Source organism: Rhinichthys klamathensis, unplaced genomic scaffold, assembly GCF_029890125.1.
Source record: "Rhinichthys klamathensis goyatoka isolate OS25496 unplaced genomic scaffold, OSU_Roscu_1.1 h1tg000004l_1, whole genome shotgun sequence".
Taxonomy (NCBI): Eukaryota; Metazoa; Chordata; class Actinopteri; order Cypriniformes; family Leuciscidae; genus Rhinichthys; species Rhinichthys klamathensis.
This window is the reverse complement of record NW_026606557.1, coordinates 3,673,275-3,691,103: the sequence shown is the minus strand read 5'-3', so window position 1 is coordinate 3,691,103 and position 17,829 is coordinate 3,673,275. Positions and strand designations below refer to the sequence as shown.

Here is a 17,829-nt window from a genome sequence, read left to right as displayed (position 1 = left end):
GTTGAAAAAAAGGGAAAAAAAGGGGCTTCTTTTAAGAACTGTTCACTGAAAGGTTCTTTGGGGAACCGAAAATGGTTCTTCTACGGCATCATTGCAAAAACACAGTTTTGGAACCTTTATTTGTAAGGGTGCAAAGTCAAAAAAGCAGTAGTCATGACTACTTATGATGCATTTATGGTTATTTTCTAATCACCATTTGAAAGAAAAGAAAGAAAAATACATTTAGATCTGGAACAACATGAAGAGTAAGTATGACAGATTGTGGGTGAACTGTTGCTATCGTCTTTATCAACATCTGCGATATGCAGATGCCAAGAAACAAAGAATGCATTCTTGGTTATACAGTACTTGCAGTGGAAGTATGCGGGTAAACGCCCAACACTTCCCCATAGACCTCCAATGTAAGTGTATTTCTGTCAACATGTTTTTTGTTTGTACAAACTGAGAGACGGTTCAAAATAGTTTTCTGTGGTAATCAGCAGCATGCCGCAGATAATGTCGATTTAGCTTAACTTGCACTAAACCCAGAACATTCCTTCAAGCCACCAGAAACACTCTGTGGCTTTACACTAGAACAAGTCAAGTAGCTGCGGTACAAAGATTTACGGCATTGCTTTTCATAAACTAGAATATCTGGAAATATAAAAAGATAGACATTCTGGGAAAAGTTTAGAATGATGTGGACGGGGTGATAGCGGCTGTGTTGCTCAAACAGAGATGAAAAAAACAAGATACGTTGACGAAAAAACCTTAGCCAGAACACGTCCTGTTTTTAATGGCACAGAAAGACAAAGCGAGATGGAAGGGAATATCAATTGTTAATTTTTTTGGTAGCACAAGATGATTAGAACTGCAAGTTTGACTGGCGTCAGCTGTTATGAAAGAGGACGGACAGATCAATCTTAATGCAGCTATAATACACAATGGACCATCTGGTTTCTCAGACATCATTAATGATGGGAAGATCACGGATGGATCAGGGTGGATGCTATGATGATATAACAAATATGCTTGAAACTTTTTCAAAATCCTCTTTATAATGTTCTGGAAACATTTTTGAAGCGCATTTTGATGACTGGGGATGAGTTTAAAAAGTCTTTTAAGTCCGCATTGCTGTTTCTGTGCTTCAGTAGTTACTCAACTCATTGTCTGCAGGGGTGAGATTGCTGAGGTTTTTATTGTTCAAGTCCACTGATTAATTCTGACACACATTTCCCTTTGTCACATACAATTCAGCAGATCTGAGGGCAGGGAGCAGTGAAGATATGAGACAAAAAAAAAACTGAAAGAAAGAAAGAAAAAAAGACAGGTAGAATGTGAGGACGAGAGAGAGGTAGTGAGAGACAGACAGGCAGAGAGGGAAGGAGAGAGACAAGACGAGAGGTAGAGGTAGACGATATACAGTATATAGAGGAAATGAGAAAGGTACAGAGGGAGGAAGAGAGAGACAGGTAGAATTGAACTGACTGGTAAGAGAGAAAGAGGCAGGAAGAGGAAGAGAGCCAGGTAAAGATGAATGGAGAGAGAGATCGCTAAAGTTTTCTTCTCAGGTAGAGAAAAAAAGCAGAAAGAGAGACAGGTAGAGAGACAGACAGAGAAAGAGAGACAGGTAGAGAAGGGAGAGAGGGAAGGAGAGAGACAAAATAATTGGGAGTGAGAGATGGACAGGTAGTGAGGAAGAGAGTCAGGAAGAAGTGTAGTGAGAGACAGACGGGTAGAGAAGAAGGAAGAGAGAGACAGTCTAAAAGGAGAGAGAGAGACAGGTAAAAGAATAGAGAGAGTGATGGTGGAGTAGGAGGGTGAGATACAGGTAGAGAGAACCACATGTGGAGAAAGAGACACAGATAGAGAGGAAAAAGATAAGTAGAGAGACAGGTAGAGATAGACAGGTAGAGAAGCAGAGGGGGAGGGAGGGAGAGATACAAAACGAGAGGGAGTGAGACGTGAACAGGTAGAGAGAGAGGAAGAAAGACAGGAATGGCAATGGAAGACAGACATGTATAGAGGAAGGAAGAGAGAGGCAGGTAGAGAAAAAGAAACAAGAATTGAGAGTGATAGGTAGAGTGGAAAGGTGAGACTGGTAGAGAGAAAAACAGGTGGAGATAGAGAGGAAGAAAGACAAGTAGAGAGACGGAGATAAAAACATATACAGTGTGAGAGGGAGAGAAAAACATCTGGAGAGGCAGGAAGAAAAAGAGATGGGTAGAGTGAGAAAAATGTAGAGAGGGAGGATTAAAGAAACAGACAGGAAGAATTAGGGAAAGGTAGAGAATCAGAGAAAAAGAGAAAGACACGTAGAGTGGGAAAGTATGTGAGCACAACAGGTAGAAACGGAGACAAGTCAAAAGGGAGGGAGAGATATGAAGGTGTGGGGACATAGAGGAAGGGAGCGAGGGAGCGAGACAGGTATAGGGTGGGAGGAATTAAGACAGGTAGAGAGGGAAGACAAAAGACAGGTCAAAAGGATAGGAAAGAGAGAGACAAGTGGACATGGAGTGAGGTGGACAGGAGGTTAGAGGAAAAGAGGAACTGAGAGGACAGTCATACCAAGTCAGTGAGCGTATGCTCATGAGAGAGAGAAAGAAAAAGAGAGAGGGCTGTTATCTGAGCGTGTTTTGACTACCTGCCATCTTACGGATGGAATCACAAAGAGGGGAATGAGAGATGAGGGGGTGGGCCGAGGGTCACGTTCGCTGAGCAGCCCAAACTGAAACTAAAAGACAATGCTGAGATTGTGAAGCAGGAACCGCTCAACTTTACAGCAGACGCAGTTCCCAGCATTACATGCGGCGTGCGAAGGGGGAGGAGGGGAATCTGACCAAAATAAAATGTGACAAACATGTTTCAAACATCCAAACCAGCCATATTCAAGTTAATGACATCTCGTCTGAGGACGGTAGTTTCACAAACACACAGAAGGCACTCTTCTCTTGATAGTTCCTCAGTATAACTAGGAAGTAATACAACCAGGAGGAATTCAGAAAATAATCCACCACCCCCTCCCTTCGTGTTTTTGGTTCCAAGTGAGAAGATTAACCTTCATCAATCCCAGGTGATTCCCCAGAAGTTTTTGAACAAGTTTGTTTTGCACCATAAAAGTCAGAACTAACAAATCGATTCCTGATGTGCCCAGAAAAGCCACTAGTTCCCTGACAGTAAGGCAAAAGCTCTTTAACAGGACAATCATCTGTGAAATCTGACTCTGTGCTGTTTGATAGCACAGCACCTGTTGGATGGCTCCCTGGTGCACAACGACATACTATCAGGGAGATAAATTGTACTGTGGTTTTTCTGGAGGAAGATGAGGTGGAACTGAAAGAACAAGGGCTAGTGCTCACTGAAATCAGAGCTAGCATCAGATTTCCCCTTTGCCATTGTTAAGCTGAGTCACTAAGCTGTGGTGTGCAACAGTGACTGCTCACGTTTACAATGGCATTAATTCTGTAACTATACTGCCATTCATTTTCACAGGGATTTGTAAAAAAAAACACTAATGATTCATTTGAGAAACAAAATACATAAACCAAGAAGACAAAGGTACAGTACAAGACTGTGTATCTAATGTATTTCACGAGGCAATGAACCACTCATGAAGTAATGCAAATGGTGTAATCAAATCAGCAACAGTGATAGAGTATACCACAATTTGCTCAAGCAAAATCAAAATCAAAATACCATAGTGACTATGTAACGGAGGCGAGCTAGGAAGAGCTGTGCAAGTAAACCTCACTCCACTACCCTAGCAACTGACGCCAGAAGCTTTGGAATTTTTTAGTGTCCTTGTTACCGCATATGCCTCCCACACTGATTGATGCTGGTATGAATCCCTCTCAGTAGGACTAGTTTCATTGGTGCCGTGACCCGGATGTGAGTGAGCTTTAGGGGGCTGAGTGTAACAGAGGCCTTATAGTAAGAGCTGTGCAGGTAAACCGCACTCCCCTGGACTCAAGAGGAGTGCTAGTGACTGATAATAGAAGCTGCATCCTTTAGTCTCCTATGCTAGTTAATGCTGGTTCAAATCCCACCCATTACAGCAAGAGTAGGACCAGTTTCATTGGTGCCGTGACCCAGATGTGAGTGAGCTTTGGGGGGATAGGTGTAACGGATGCAAGATAGTAAGAGCTGTACAGGTAAACCTCACTCCCCTGGACTCAATAGGCATGCTAGTGACTGACGCTAGAGGATGCGTCCTTTAGTCACACCTCACTCCCATGTCAGTAAGAAGCGTGCTTGCAACTAAAGCTACAGGTTTTGTCCATTAGCCTTCCATGACGGTTTGATGTTGGTTTTAATCCGACTCATTACAGTGAGAGTAGGACCAGTTTCATTGGTGCCGTGACCCGGATGGGAGGGAGGTTTAGGCATAGGTGTAACAGAGGCCAGATAGTAAGAGGTAAACCTCACTCCCCTGGACTCAAGAGTTAAGTCAAGTCACCTTTATTTATAGTGTTTTTACAATACAGATCGTTTCAATGCAGCTTTGCATTGATAACAAGAAAATAATGCAACAAAGTTTGTTTCTTGAAGAAAATAGCGTCATTAAATGTCCCCAACTAAGCAAGCCAAAAGCCAAGGCGACAGTGGCAAGGTACCACTACTCCATCAGGTAACAGAATGGAGAAAAAACACCTTGGGAGAAAGCAAGCATGCTAGTGACAAGCATGAACAGTTGATGCTGGTTCAAATCTGTTACGTTACGAGTAGGACTAGTTTCATTGGTCCCGTGATCCGGATGGGAGTGAGTGTAACGGAGGCCAGATAGTAAGAGCTGTCCAGGTAAACCTCACCCCTGTGTCATCAAGAGGCGTGATTGCAACTAAAGCTACAGGCTGTGTCCTTTAGCCTCCCATGCTGGTTTAATGCTGGTTTTAATCCCACTAATTTCGGTGAGAATATGACCAGTTTCATTGGTGCCATGACCCGGATGGAAGTGAGCTTTCAAGGGCTGAGAGTCATAGAGCTGCTCTGGTAAACTTCACTCCTCTGCTAACAGGTGGCACACTAGCAACTGACGCTAGAGTCTGCATCCTTTAGCTTCCCATGCCGGTTGATTCTGATTAAAGTCCGGCACAGAGCAGTCGAACCAGATACAGTTATTTAAAAAAACTTTAAATCTGTGGTAACCAAGGGGTCAAGGTGGGGCTGGTTAGCACTAGCCCCTTGCTAGTAGATTGTGTAACTACGATTTCCATTACACGAGAGTAGATGTTAAAACTTCATGCTGATTTGTACTCGGCTTTCGCCAAGATAAGCAACACTAAGACGTAGCTTTACAGTAAACTATGCTTCACCCATTTACGCTTCTTTCCATATGGTGGTTTGACTTCACTTCTGTCCGGCGTTAACGACTGCAGTGTACTTGGCGCGTCAGCACACACGACGGCTGCAACTACAGTGTGGTCTCCCTAGTGGACCAGCACGACAACCGTCTGGATTGAACCGAGTAGGGGACATCTCTAGGGTCTTCAAGTGGGCACCTTCCGTCCTCAGTGTTTCGTCGACTAGCCCACGACACCTCAAGAGGGCTCGACGGTGACCCTGGCATCCCAGAGTCACCCCCCTCTGTCCCCCACTCAACTCAGCCCAGCTTACTGACCTCTACATCCCTCCTGCTGCTGAGACCTAACCACAATCTCACAATCTCTCCGCAACCCAACCATACGCGCCAACCCGTTTGACTAAGGCTGTCGAGCCCCACTGGTGCGTTAATATGCAGTTTTAGACTAGAAGGAAAAGCATCTAAAAATGGAAAACAACATATATATTGCGTATATATTAAATAGTAGACATTTTATCAGGGTCTGTTTTTTTTTTTTGTTTTTTTTTGGTGGGGGGTTCTATCTGTTATAAACCAAACCATAATGTCCAAATTTATTGCATATTTAGTAACTATAGTTACCACGGTAATTTTTTGCAAAGGATTTTTCTTCAAATCCAATTGGGCTATTAGCCTTGAGATGTCAACACTTGGAATTCACCACACACACGCACGCATACACACACACATACACACACTCTCTCTCTTTAAGTCCCCATTCAGCAGAGCTGAGAAACAGACTTCCCTCTGTGCACAGACCCTGGATCAGTGCAGAAAGCCGTGCAGCTGTGCGAGACAGCTGTCAGGAATAAGGCATACAATGTGCTTTGACATGTTGATTCACTGCTCGCTGGCTACGAGCAGCCTGCATCGCTTCAGAAATGCATGCATTAATGGAAGTTTCTTTGACCCTCCTCAGGGGCTCCAGCATAAATGATTTCTGCTTTGGAAATCATACAGACACGACTGGATGGCTTGGGTTTAACCAACGACTTTGGTGGGTTGTTCTTGTGTCAAGCAAAGCAAACCAAAATAAACTGTCAAAACTGAAGCAAGAAGAATCTAATAATAACATTTGTCTTCCTTTTTATAGAAGTGGTGTAAAAACAACAAAAAAGCAGAGTTTCATGAAGGAGGTCTATAATTAGGTGTTAGCAATTAGTGTTACCATTAATCTTAATAGCCAAGTCCATTAAGAGCCATTAAAACAAAAATTGGTCACTAACATACTACTATAAAATGTTAAAGCGATTTTAAAGTTGCTTTAAAAAAGAAACCCAGAATACGTGTATATACTTTTGAAAGGCCATCATTAGAGCAAAATGCTAATGGTAACCATGCTAACCGGCAAAACCTTGACCCCTTGGTCCTAAATTTAAACATTTAGCACTTTTTTCGTTAGGGTTAACTGGAATTTGTATGTTTTCTAGATCTGATTGCATCATCAACAATCTCTTTTAGTCAGATTTGACATTCTGTAATCCCTAAACATCGTGTCTTTCAGCAGGTCCCACGTCTGCCACTCGTAACAATCCAACCCTTCTCCACACATAAATGCATCACTTCAGCTTAACTTCCTGCTACGGCTGAGGGCTCAGACAGTGTGCGCTAAACATTACCCCAGTTGTCATATTTCATGGAGTTTGACATGTGAACTGCCGTAACAGGATTTAAAATATTCTAAGCCTCTTTTACTATATCAGAATATTTCAATACGAGATTCAGTGTAATGTAGTGTTTTTATTTATTTATTTTAAATACGCTTATCCATTGACCATAAAACATGTTTTATCATGCATCTTTTTTTATTCCTGCCCACACTTTCAATCAAAAAAACTCTCTCCAAATTTTTTTTTCTTTTTTACAATTTACATGACAAAACGCATCTGAAGCTGGAAATTAACCTGGATTTTCCGACTGGGTTTTTCATCTGCATTCCAAAACAACACAGACCCTGCTTACTCTGAAAGTCCTCAGCGCAGGTTTTGACATGCATTGTGCTTTAGCAAAATAATTTCCCATTTCAGAAATCTACCTAACATGCATCAATAAGCTAAAGATAGATTCAATCTGGCCTCATGCGTACCAATACAAGACAATAAGTGTGCGCATAGCCTACAACAGATCTTACTGGAAGCTGGTACCACAGAGAAGCCAAACACAGTGACAGTATGAGTCATGTGATTGTATCTCCCTGACTGATATGCATGTAATATTCTACATGACATGAACATATTCTACATTACAGCGTTGCATGCACGAAAGCTGTAGCTGAAAAGTCTTTGGTTGTTGCTGCTGTGAGAGTTCATATCAAAGCACAGCAGCAATTTCAGAACCAATTCGAGGAAAAAAATCATTAACATCAAAGGAGTGGAAACCTCAAACTTGGCTCGTAGCTTAAAGATCCACAAGCTATTTTGCTGTGTGAGTGTTTTTGCTCCTGTTGAGACAGATCTAGCCTGGCACACACTTTAAAGAGCTGCTCACGGACCAAACTTCCAGCCTGTGAGTAAAAGAGAACTGTTTGAGGGTTTATAATATGGTTAGGACATTTTCCAATAAGCAACACTCTTGATGGTCCTGGAATATTCCTATTAACCAATCATTGGCCTCTGAATTAAGAAGTTAGGATAAGATCCTGAAGTCAGGGAGTGAATAATGGGTGGGTCTGATAATCAAGGCTTGAATCTCAATATAGGAGATGAAAAAAAAAAAAAATTGTTGCATATTTGCATTTATGCACTTGGCAAATGCTGTTATCCAAAGCATCTTACATTCGCCTTCAAGGTATGTTTTATCAGTTCACATACTCCCTCGGAATCAAAATGAGGAAAAAAAAATAAACATTACAACCCTGGTTACTGCAGAATTGAGAATAAAATAATAAACACCACTAGATGCAAAATAAATAACCCTTTTTAACCCATATATAGTGTTGTTTTTAAAATTTCGCCTTGTTTCTACGATTTTTGGCCTACGCATCTTGTGTTTGGACTCACATTAACCCTTAAACGCATACCTCAGGTCTTTAGTGTCCCGGGACGTCATTCACTGCCCTCCTCCTCATTCATTTTTTTAAGTTAGTAAGTTATCAACCTTCTTTGTTGCACTTTATTTTACAGAACGTGCACATACGTATACTTTCAGTGTACTTACCTGAGAAAGAACTGGGAAACTACATGGGTTAAGGTTAGGGGTAGTTTTGGGGTTAGTACCTAGTTATTACACAAGGTGGCAATGTCTGATAAACAATGATGAAGTGACGGTTCACTCATAGTTACAGCAGGCAGAAAACAAAAGAATAGGAAGTTCAACTTGAAATGGCTCGGCGATTTACAGCAGAGCAAGTGCTGAACGCAATCAAACATTAGTGTCACTGTCACATGATGGTGGATCTGGAGAAGAAGCTATCATGTTTTTGAAAGATGTTGAAAATGATAGTTTGAGAATGTGTTTGAGATCGTGAATATGAGCCAGATGTTGAATGTATTGGGAAATGAGCTCTGACGAGGACAGGGATGATGGTGTAAAACATCTGCTCAAACTGAACCCTTCCAAGCTACAAAGGGTAACAAAATATGCTTTATTTTATTCTTCTGTAATTGTTACTCTAATGCGTCAACACAACACATATGCATCGTGATGATCTCGTGAATAATTTTGTTCGTGAACAAAGCACTCAAGTCGCTTCATAAAATTGAGGTTAAATCACTGGAGTCTCATGGATTACTTTAACCATGTCTTTAGCTTTATGGGGCTTGAAAGTGGTAGTTGCATAGACAGTCAATGGAGCGACATAAATCTCTCAGATTTCTTTAAAAATATCTTCACTTGTGTTCTAAAGATGAACGAAAGTCGTACGACATGAGGGTGAGTAATTAATGACAGAATTTTCATTTTTGGGTGAACTAACCCTTCAAGGTATATTTTTAGTTTACCATACAGTAAATGATTCCCAGTGTATTTGGCAGTGCACTTTAAACACATTTGAAAGGCTATAGAAGTCTATGAAATGAAATATCAATATGTAAATTAAAACAGCACAACTAAAGAGCTCTTTAGTTTATAGTTTATACATTTAAACTATGCTACATTTTCATTTAATTGTAAATAACATGCAATTAAGTGTCAGAAAACATTACATTCAATTCACACTTCAGTGGATTTCTTAAAGTACATTATTTCCGTAATACGCACTCTTTTTAAAAGTACGCTAAAGTTTGAGCTCCTTAACTTACACAGGGGCTTTTTCTGTCTCTCTGTCTTTCTAATTTGATTTTCCTTCCTCATTCCTTGATCATCATCAGTATTCAGTGCTGGGGTTTGGCATAAATAAGCCGTTCAGTGAGCAGGGCTTTCCTGCACAGCTACTCCTTCCTCATTCTGATGGGACGAGTGCTTTTCCGTGGCACATGTCCCACCGGGCTGTTCTCTGACTGAACATGGAGAAGGTAGAGCGAAAGGTTGCACAATGATTTATTGCTGCATTTGCACCTAGATCCCAGTCAGATAACTCAAGTTCAATAAATTCCTCTCTCTCTCTCACACACACACACACACACACACACACACACACGGCTTTCTAAGACTGCGGGAACCGGAGCAGTTACCCCTCCATGCGTCGGCAGATAGATTAGCATCCGGCTCAAAGCAGCAGCACATCAAAAGAAGCTTTGATGCTCAGTACGGCTACACAGAGGGGCAGGTGAGGGGAAGGGTGGCCCCGTGCCGTCGACGAGGATTCTGGGAAATACTCCCAGCTTTTAGAGCTGGATATATCTATAGCCTTCTCGTAGTGGGAGATGGATGTAGAGCCTGGGAAAGAGCTTTATTCGGGATGAAAAAGTGCATACTTGCTGTGGTGAGGGTGGCCATGTGCTCTGGATGTTCAATGGTTTGAGTGGGACCATATGGAAGGCTATTCATGTATACAATATGATGAATAAATGATTCTTCAAGCTCAGCACGTGGTATTTGCTTTCTTTAGCGGTGATTATTCACAGCACAAACCGAGAAATGCATTGCATAATATGAACGTTTTAACACCTCCAAGGTGTAATTGCTCAAAATTGTGAAACACAGCTAAAGAGAACTCTGTTTGTGTTAGTCAGTGTAGTCTTTCAGTTGTTGTCTCTGTCTAGTCGGAGATTATGTTTAATTACCGCTTTTATTACAGACATTGCCAAACACTCCGCTAAGATATTGTGTCTTTTCATGATCTCTCTTGAGAACTAGATGAAAGCTGGGATTTCAACAGAAAACACGCAATACACAATGTTCCTTTTTTGTGCCGCTGTTATCCTAGCAGATGTGTATCATATAGGTAGGTGTATTATGTACATTCAAACCTTCCTCCGTTAAATTATCAAATAAAACCATGCTGGTTGACCAATTTCACGTTTTCCATCAAGTTTACCCAATGGATATACTGGTCCACAAACGAGATTAGCGCCAAACTAGGGATGTGCAAAACAACATTTTCAAAGATTGTTTCTCTTCAGTTACCTGTTCCCTTTGTTCCATTTTCCCGCTCTTCATTTGTTACCATGGTAAAAAAAAATCACCCCGTATACCCTCAAATAGGGCATTATTTGAAGGGGACAGCCATTTGTAGTGGTGTCCGAAACCATCGTGGAAATTATCGAGTGCACTCATTCTATCCCACATTGCACCGTAATAAGTGTACAGCCAATGAACGCTGAACGGCTTACCGAATTTCTCAGTCGTTTTCATTCACTCCTTCAAGTGAACCGTATTAGTGGAGTAACGTAGGGAATCGTGATTGAGGTTTTAGGGGGCGATTTCGGATTCAGCCCCTGTGTATTTCAGTCCTTCAGTTCATTCTCTTCATGTAATCTCAGATGGACTCAATGCAAAAGAGGGTTTGCGCTGGCGCAAGATGTCAGTTAATCTCGCCCTTGATGCCTTCGGTTCGTTTGGATAATTTGAGCGCTGTTTTCCTAACTCAAGTGCGCACCCGCAAACTGTACCTGAGTCCACAAAAAGAGCAGCCGAACACTGGTTCGGACCAGGCCATCGAACCAATTGTGAAAGCATCCTTAAACTAAAAATTGGTAATTGAAATAAAGTTGAAAGAAAATAAAATGAAAAATGTTAAATAAAAAAAAAAAGGAAAAAAGGAAAATTAGAAATATTGTCTTAGCAACTAACTTAAAATAAGTTGAAGTTAAAACTAAAACTGAAATAAAAAAAGCTAAATATAAATATTTAAAAAAACAAAAGCCAATAAAAGAAAATGACTAAAGCACAACACGATGACTAAAACTAAAATTGAAATGAAAAGTGAAAATATAAAAATAAAAATGATTTCGAATATTATTTAAATGGTATATAAACAACACTGCTCCTTGTGCATACAAAAATATCAATGGATTTTTGCAATAAATGGCAAAAGGACTGTTTGGAAATTTTAAAATCATCTAAGACTTTGCACAGTATTATGTTGTACATCCCAGCAGTAATTCATCATGGCCTAAGCCAGTGATTTTTTCAGCAGGGAGCACTAATCCAAACATGCATAAGCCACCTTGTCTGGTGTGTGAATTGTGCATCTCCTGATGCTACTGTAATATCTCTATCTCTCTCTCTCTGTGTGTGTGTGTGTGTGTGTTTAGCCACCAAATGCTTGTGTCTGTACCAACTAAGAAAGACTAAGAAATCACAGATGGCAAATGACAAAGCATAATCAAACAAAACAACAACAACAAGAAAAAAAAAAAGGTTTTCCTCTGGGTGGAAGCAATCAACCATCACCTAGTAATTATTTGATCACGAATAAATCAGGTAGCCCTGGCAGTCTTGTTTCAACAGAGGGAATATGGCAGACACACTCCGTCGATCCGCCCTGTTTTATGTGTAATGTGCTATTACAGCTTCTTCTGGCAAATATCCCCAAGAGCGTGTGATAGTGTCTCGCGGTTTTTAATTAATGCGTAAGCCTGGCGATGTTAATTAAAACCAGACTGATCATTACCCACCCGGAAAGATCTTACGGACGCTCGTGCTGCCGGCCAACAAATGCCGAACACAACTGAGGGGTTACTAATAATCCTTCAGTTCAGATGCAATCTTTAGTGGGTTTAAAAAAGTTTTTTTTCAATTGGGGATTTTTAGGTAAATATCTGCATACTCAGTTTATCTTCGCTTTGTTCAATGTCATAATAAGGGCATTCATTGATTGGTTCTCATGCTTGAGCTTCGCGTTACCAACTTTGAATGTTCTCTGTATTTTCGCCCAATCAATATTTATATGTGCATAAAAGCCTAAGTTTAATCTGTTCATCATGTAAAGCGGCTGTGTCTCTTCAGAAAACTAGGATTAAACCGTTTGATTTATATGGATTACGTTTACGATCTATCTATGAAAGTTGTGAAGCATCAGATTTTAGGCTTTCAATAGAGAGACAGAAATCTCATATTTTAAATAATTATCTTTATTGTGTTCACACCAACAATGATAACTATAAAGAAACAATACAACACAATACAATACAAATTGTATTTCTGTAGCACAATTAAAACAACTGCCATTGGCCAAAGTGCTTAAAAGTACTAGAAGATTTCATATTTCTTGTATTTTGATAAGGTATCAAAAGGTCAACAATATACAGTGTTTTGGGGCAATACCATGCAACGCTTTAAAAACCATCAACAGAACCTTAAAATAAAATAGGCCCTAGTATAGAGTCCTGTGGCACACCACTATGTAATTTAGCTGATGCAGAACACACATTTCCAAAGCTGACCAAAGATAACCATAACAATAACTACATTAGCGTCCACAAATTATCGTTCTGGTTATTATATGTGCACGCTGCCACTTTAAATGCTCTAGCTCTTTCAAGTAGGGTGGATTCTGATTGGCTGTCAATGTATTTATCGTTCATCAGCTGGAAGAAAAAAATCATTCTGAAAGTGATTCCAACTTTTTCAAATTATCATTGTTGGTTGTGGTGTGGACTCTGCTATTCTTTATTTAGAACCATTTTTAAAACGATATCTTTATCTTTGAATGGACCAAGAGTCTGGAATTAAAAGTTGATGATATCGTCATAGATATAGTTATTGTCCTTGGTGTGAACAGGCCTTTATGGGTTTGGAACAACATGACGGTGAGTAAATGATGACAGAATTAACTTTTTTTGTGTGAATTATCCCTTTAAAGCTGCAGTCGGCAACTTTTGTCGCTCTAGCGGTGAATAACCAGAACTGCATGATTCGAGCCTGTCCCATTTCTTGACACCATTCAATTTTTAACATGCTTTTTCATATTTTACACATGTAAAATAAAGACTGTCTGCAACTACATGAACCATAAATCTGGTTCAACATCTAACAGCAAAACCACATGTTTTTGTTGAAACACAAAAGGCTTAGTCCACACCCCTTAAGCACACTTGGAATGAAAGTATGCCAGAAACTTTCTGAAAAAACTGGTTCTCTATTGGAAATGCATTCACGAAAAATGAAAGACTGCAGTATCACTTACTTCATAGGTTTGAACAGGGCTTGCCCGTAGTTCTGGAATGACATGATGAGCTTCAGCTGAGTGCCGCCTGACTTCATAGCTGTGAAAGGAACATAATTATTGTAACACCAGCCGACCAGCTTTCTAAAAACAAGACAATATGAACAAACACCCACACACTAACACAACCTTCTCTTCCAGCATTCATGCTAAATAGCTTTCGCTCTAACTCACACAAACATGTATCAGCTGTGATGTTTTGGGAGTCAGTTTTGTAAACAGCAGTGGTGATTTCTTAGTGCATTTCGTCAGGCTGTCGGCAAATCTCATGATGAACACATGCAGATTTACAAGACTATGCAACCATCTGCTGTTCATGAGAGTCAAAGAGTTGAAAAACATTTGAAATATATGAGATTTTTGTGATATGACGATCTCAGGGTACTTGTTGAGCATAAACGAAAAATCAAGGGCTAATCACGTGACATTCATTTCATTAAAAGTATTGTCTAAAACACTCAAACCATTAAAAAAAGCATTTTCGTTACTTGAAATAAACATTAACTGAAATAAAAATATAAAAACATACAATTTTATTTCAGCTAATATTAATTTCTAATTTTTATTTAGGCCTATGTGAACTTGTATAAAATAACTCAAACTGAAAAAAACTAAATCGACACAACAAAGCCAATAATTTTTTTTACAAAAAATGACAAAACAGTCAAAAAATGTGATACAACCCACCAAAATACTTGATGATGATATTATGAATTAATGAATGATATATATATATATATATATATATATATATATATACAAATATCATTACATTACTTTTGTGGTATAAATGTTTTTCAAAATCAAATGTAACCTTAGTAAGTCTAAGAATTTTGGAGAGCATTTTAAACTATTTGAAGTTGAACTGAAGTCCCTCGCAAGTGTGCACAAGTGGTTTGCGTGTACGTAGGCCTTCGGCAGCTTAACTTAGTCACAACAAATCATATTTACTACAAAGCGAATAATCCCCCAAAATTACACCATGGTGTGTAGAGAGTGAAGTCATGTTTCTCATGGCTTTTCCAGCCAGGGCTGTGTCAGTGCCTGTCTCACATTTTCTCTTTAAGTGTTAGATCCAGACAGTCTAGTTTCGAAAGTCCTAAAACTATGAGAGAAGTCCGAAAACTGACCTTAGATCAGCAGAACACATGTTTTGTCAGGCTGATTAATGAGATTGGACAGCAAAGATGGCTGATACAGCTTTACGTTGAGTAATCCCAAAAAAAATCTGTATCATATTTCCCCAGAGAGCACCTGTGCAATTCTGCAGCAGTACAGTCTTATTGAACTCATTAGTTGAGCAGAGACAAGTCAGTTGGAACAAAGCCATAATGCCGTAGCTCTTAATGTTATCATCTAGTGTATCTAGGTCTACACATATACAAACAAGTATTGTTTAACTGCAGATCTTTTGATTTGCTTCAATCCCCAGAGAACTGCTCTATTTATTTGATTAAATGCGTCCTGAATGTTTCCAGCAACACTATTTTAGTATAATTTTTTGAAAGTGCTGCAATCACCGCAGAGTATTTCACCAAGTGCTGAATTTATAACCTTAATTAATCCTAATATGACTAAAATTACCTCCAGCAAGGTACTATTTGTTCCAGAGGCTGCATTGAGCCACATTGTAAAAAGTGAACAACGGCATTTCGTACCGTATAGAGATGATTTTTTTTAAATGTTAAATACCTTCTCCTATTCCTGCTTAACATGCAGAAAACGAATTAAGCCGTTTGTAAGTTTGAGAAAAGTGTGAACTCGGATATTCTCTGCAACACTGAAAATGCAATTGTAGTATACGTCAAATCTGAAAAGTATTTCAAAAAAACTGTATTTGCAGATAATATAATATTAATGAAATAAAAGGTCACTTTCATGACTGTTTCTTAACCACCTAAAAAGTGGACTTTGTAATAAAATCTAATTAAAATTTGACTTTAAAGTACATTTTAAATCATATTTAAATGTAATATATTTAAATGTATAAATTGTAACTTCATTTGCAATTTATGTGTAATTACAAATTACATTTCAGTTTACCATAAATGCTTGTCAGTACATTTTAACCATGTTGCAAAGACAATAGAAGTAATTATGAAATTGCATAAAAAGGTGTACTTAAGCACTATTTGGGTAGAAAAAAAGCACCTTTAAGCTCAACTGATTGCATTTAATATAAATTTAAACAACACTCTTAAAAAAAAGCTGGGTTGTTTCAACCTATGCTAGGGTCAAATATGGAAAAACCCAACTGTTGGGTTTCAAAATTTAATTAAAACATTTCAACCAGGTTTAAACCATGTGTTTGTCCATATTTGACCCAAACATGGGGTTGAAACAGCCTAGAATGTTCCGTGTATAATACATTTTTTATTTAATTGAAAATAACATGTAATTATGTATCTAAAAACATTACATTCGATTCACACTTAAGTACATTCTTTTAAAGCATATAATTTCTGTAATAAGTACTCTTTTTTGAAAGTATGCTAAAGTGGTGACATTCACAGTAGAAATTATACCCTTCACCATCAATGAACCAATATTTTTAATAACCATTAAAATGGCTTTAGGCAGTGTCAGGTTTTTTCAAATAAATCCACTTAATTTAGATGTTACCACATGAAGCAAACTTGCGAGGTTTGTAGTTATACTTTTTTAAGTTAGAGACTGTTTTTATAAGAGCATCACAATAGAGACGTCTCAGACTGACGTGCCCGGGGCTGGAAAAACTGTCATCTTCAGGTGGACTTTTAGACTAATGGAAGAAGAGAAGTTGTCAATCGCACTTTCTCTAGGGAATAAAAGGAAGTGTGCATGCCACTTCTGCCATCATTCTGCCTACAGAAATAGGCCCTGATGTTCACTAGTCATCTCAAGAGTCTGAGTGCATGCACATGTCTATGTGGATCATTCTGTATACCTCACAACCTTCTAAATAAAAGGCACTTTCCATGAATGGGGGACAAAATAAGGTCTGAAACTCTTAAAAAAAACATACTTAACCTTCAAAAATGTCAACCTCAGGAGGTCAGACTAAATCAGGCGTAGCTAACGTCGGTTCTGGGGGGCCACTGTCCTCCAGAGTTCCCCTTCAGGGACTACCGCTGCGTGTAATCGCAGTGGGAACGCCCTCAGCGTGACGCGTCTGAAGCATGAATGAAATCAGTCAATGGAGAGAATGAGCGTACGGCGAGTGACGTCATCGACCAGGAAGCTATAAATATCCCCTGAGTACACAATACGCCAGCTTTTAGTTACTTCAGCAGCTCTGTGTGTGTCTGAATCTGTCGATTGTGTTTGTCTGTTTTGTCAGGAGTTTTCACTATATATATTTTATATAAAAAAACCAATATGAGCGAGCAGTATAAGAAGTGTGTTGGGAAGTGCAGCAATGCCCAGTCGGCTCTCGAGGGAGTCGATTGTCAGCATTGCGAGTGTTTTCCCTTGAGAACTCTGCGCTCGCGGCGATCGCTCTTCGAGGAGAGTGATTTGCTGCGAGCTCCCCAAGGCTCGGGTCCCGCTTCTGTTGAGGCAGAGCGGCGGCGCTTGTCTTGGGGCTCGCAGATGGATCTCACTGGCGACGTTGAGACGGGCTCCGGCCTATCTCAGCTATCTCCGCCGAGATCTAGTGCCTCTCACCCGGCTCTGGAAGCACGCGCTGCGGCGGTTACTTCTGCCCGGGTGGAGGCACATGATGATGTTGAATTGAGATTTTCCAGTTCTGAGGAGCTGGATGTCGAAAGTTTTGCATCAGAGAAAACTAGTTTATCACATTATACTGCAAATGAAGAAGGTTTGATGGATGTGTTATCTCGGGCTGTTGAAAAGCTGAAGAAAAAAAAAAAAAAAACAGTATCGAGTGGCCAGCTGATAGACAGGTTTCTAGAATTAAAAGCAATCTAGATGATAGATTTCTGTCTGCACGACTTCAACCTTCTCGCCGGTGCTTACCGTTCTT

General features: G+C 39.7%; 1 protein-coding gene across 1 annotated transcript in view; it reads right to left on the bottom strand.

Annotated features, from left to right (window-relative positions):
* fam20ca (FAM20C golgi associated secretory pathway kinase a) overlaps window positions 1–17,829 on the bottom strand; it is an 89,454-nt gene that overhangs the window by 58,531 nt on the left and 13,094 nt on the right. Inside the window, exon 3 of the mRNA XM_056251615.1 lies at window positions 13,827–13,905. Within this exon, the coding sequence (XP_056107590.1) occupies window positions 13,827–13,905 (79 nt within the window). The remainder of the gene's footprint in view (window positions 1–13,826; window positions 13,906–17,829) is intronic.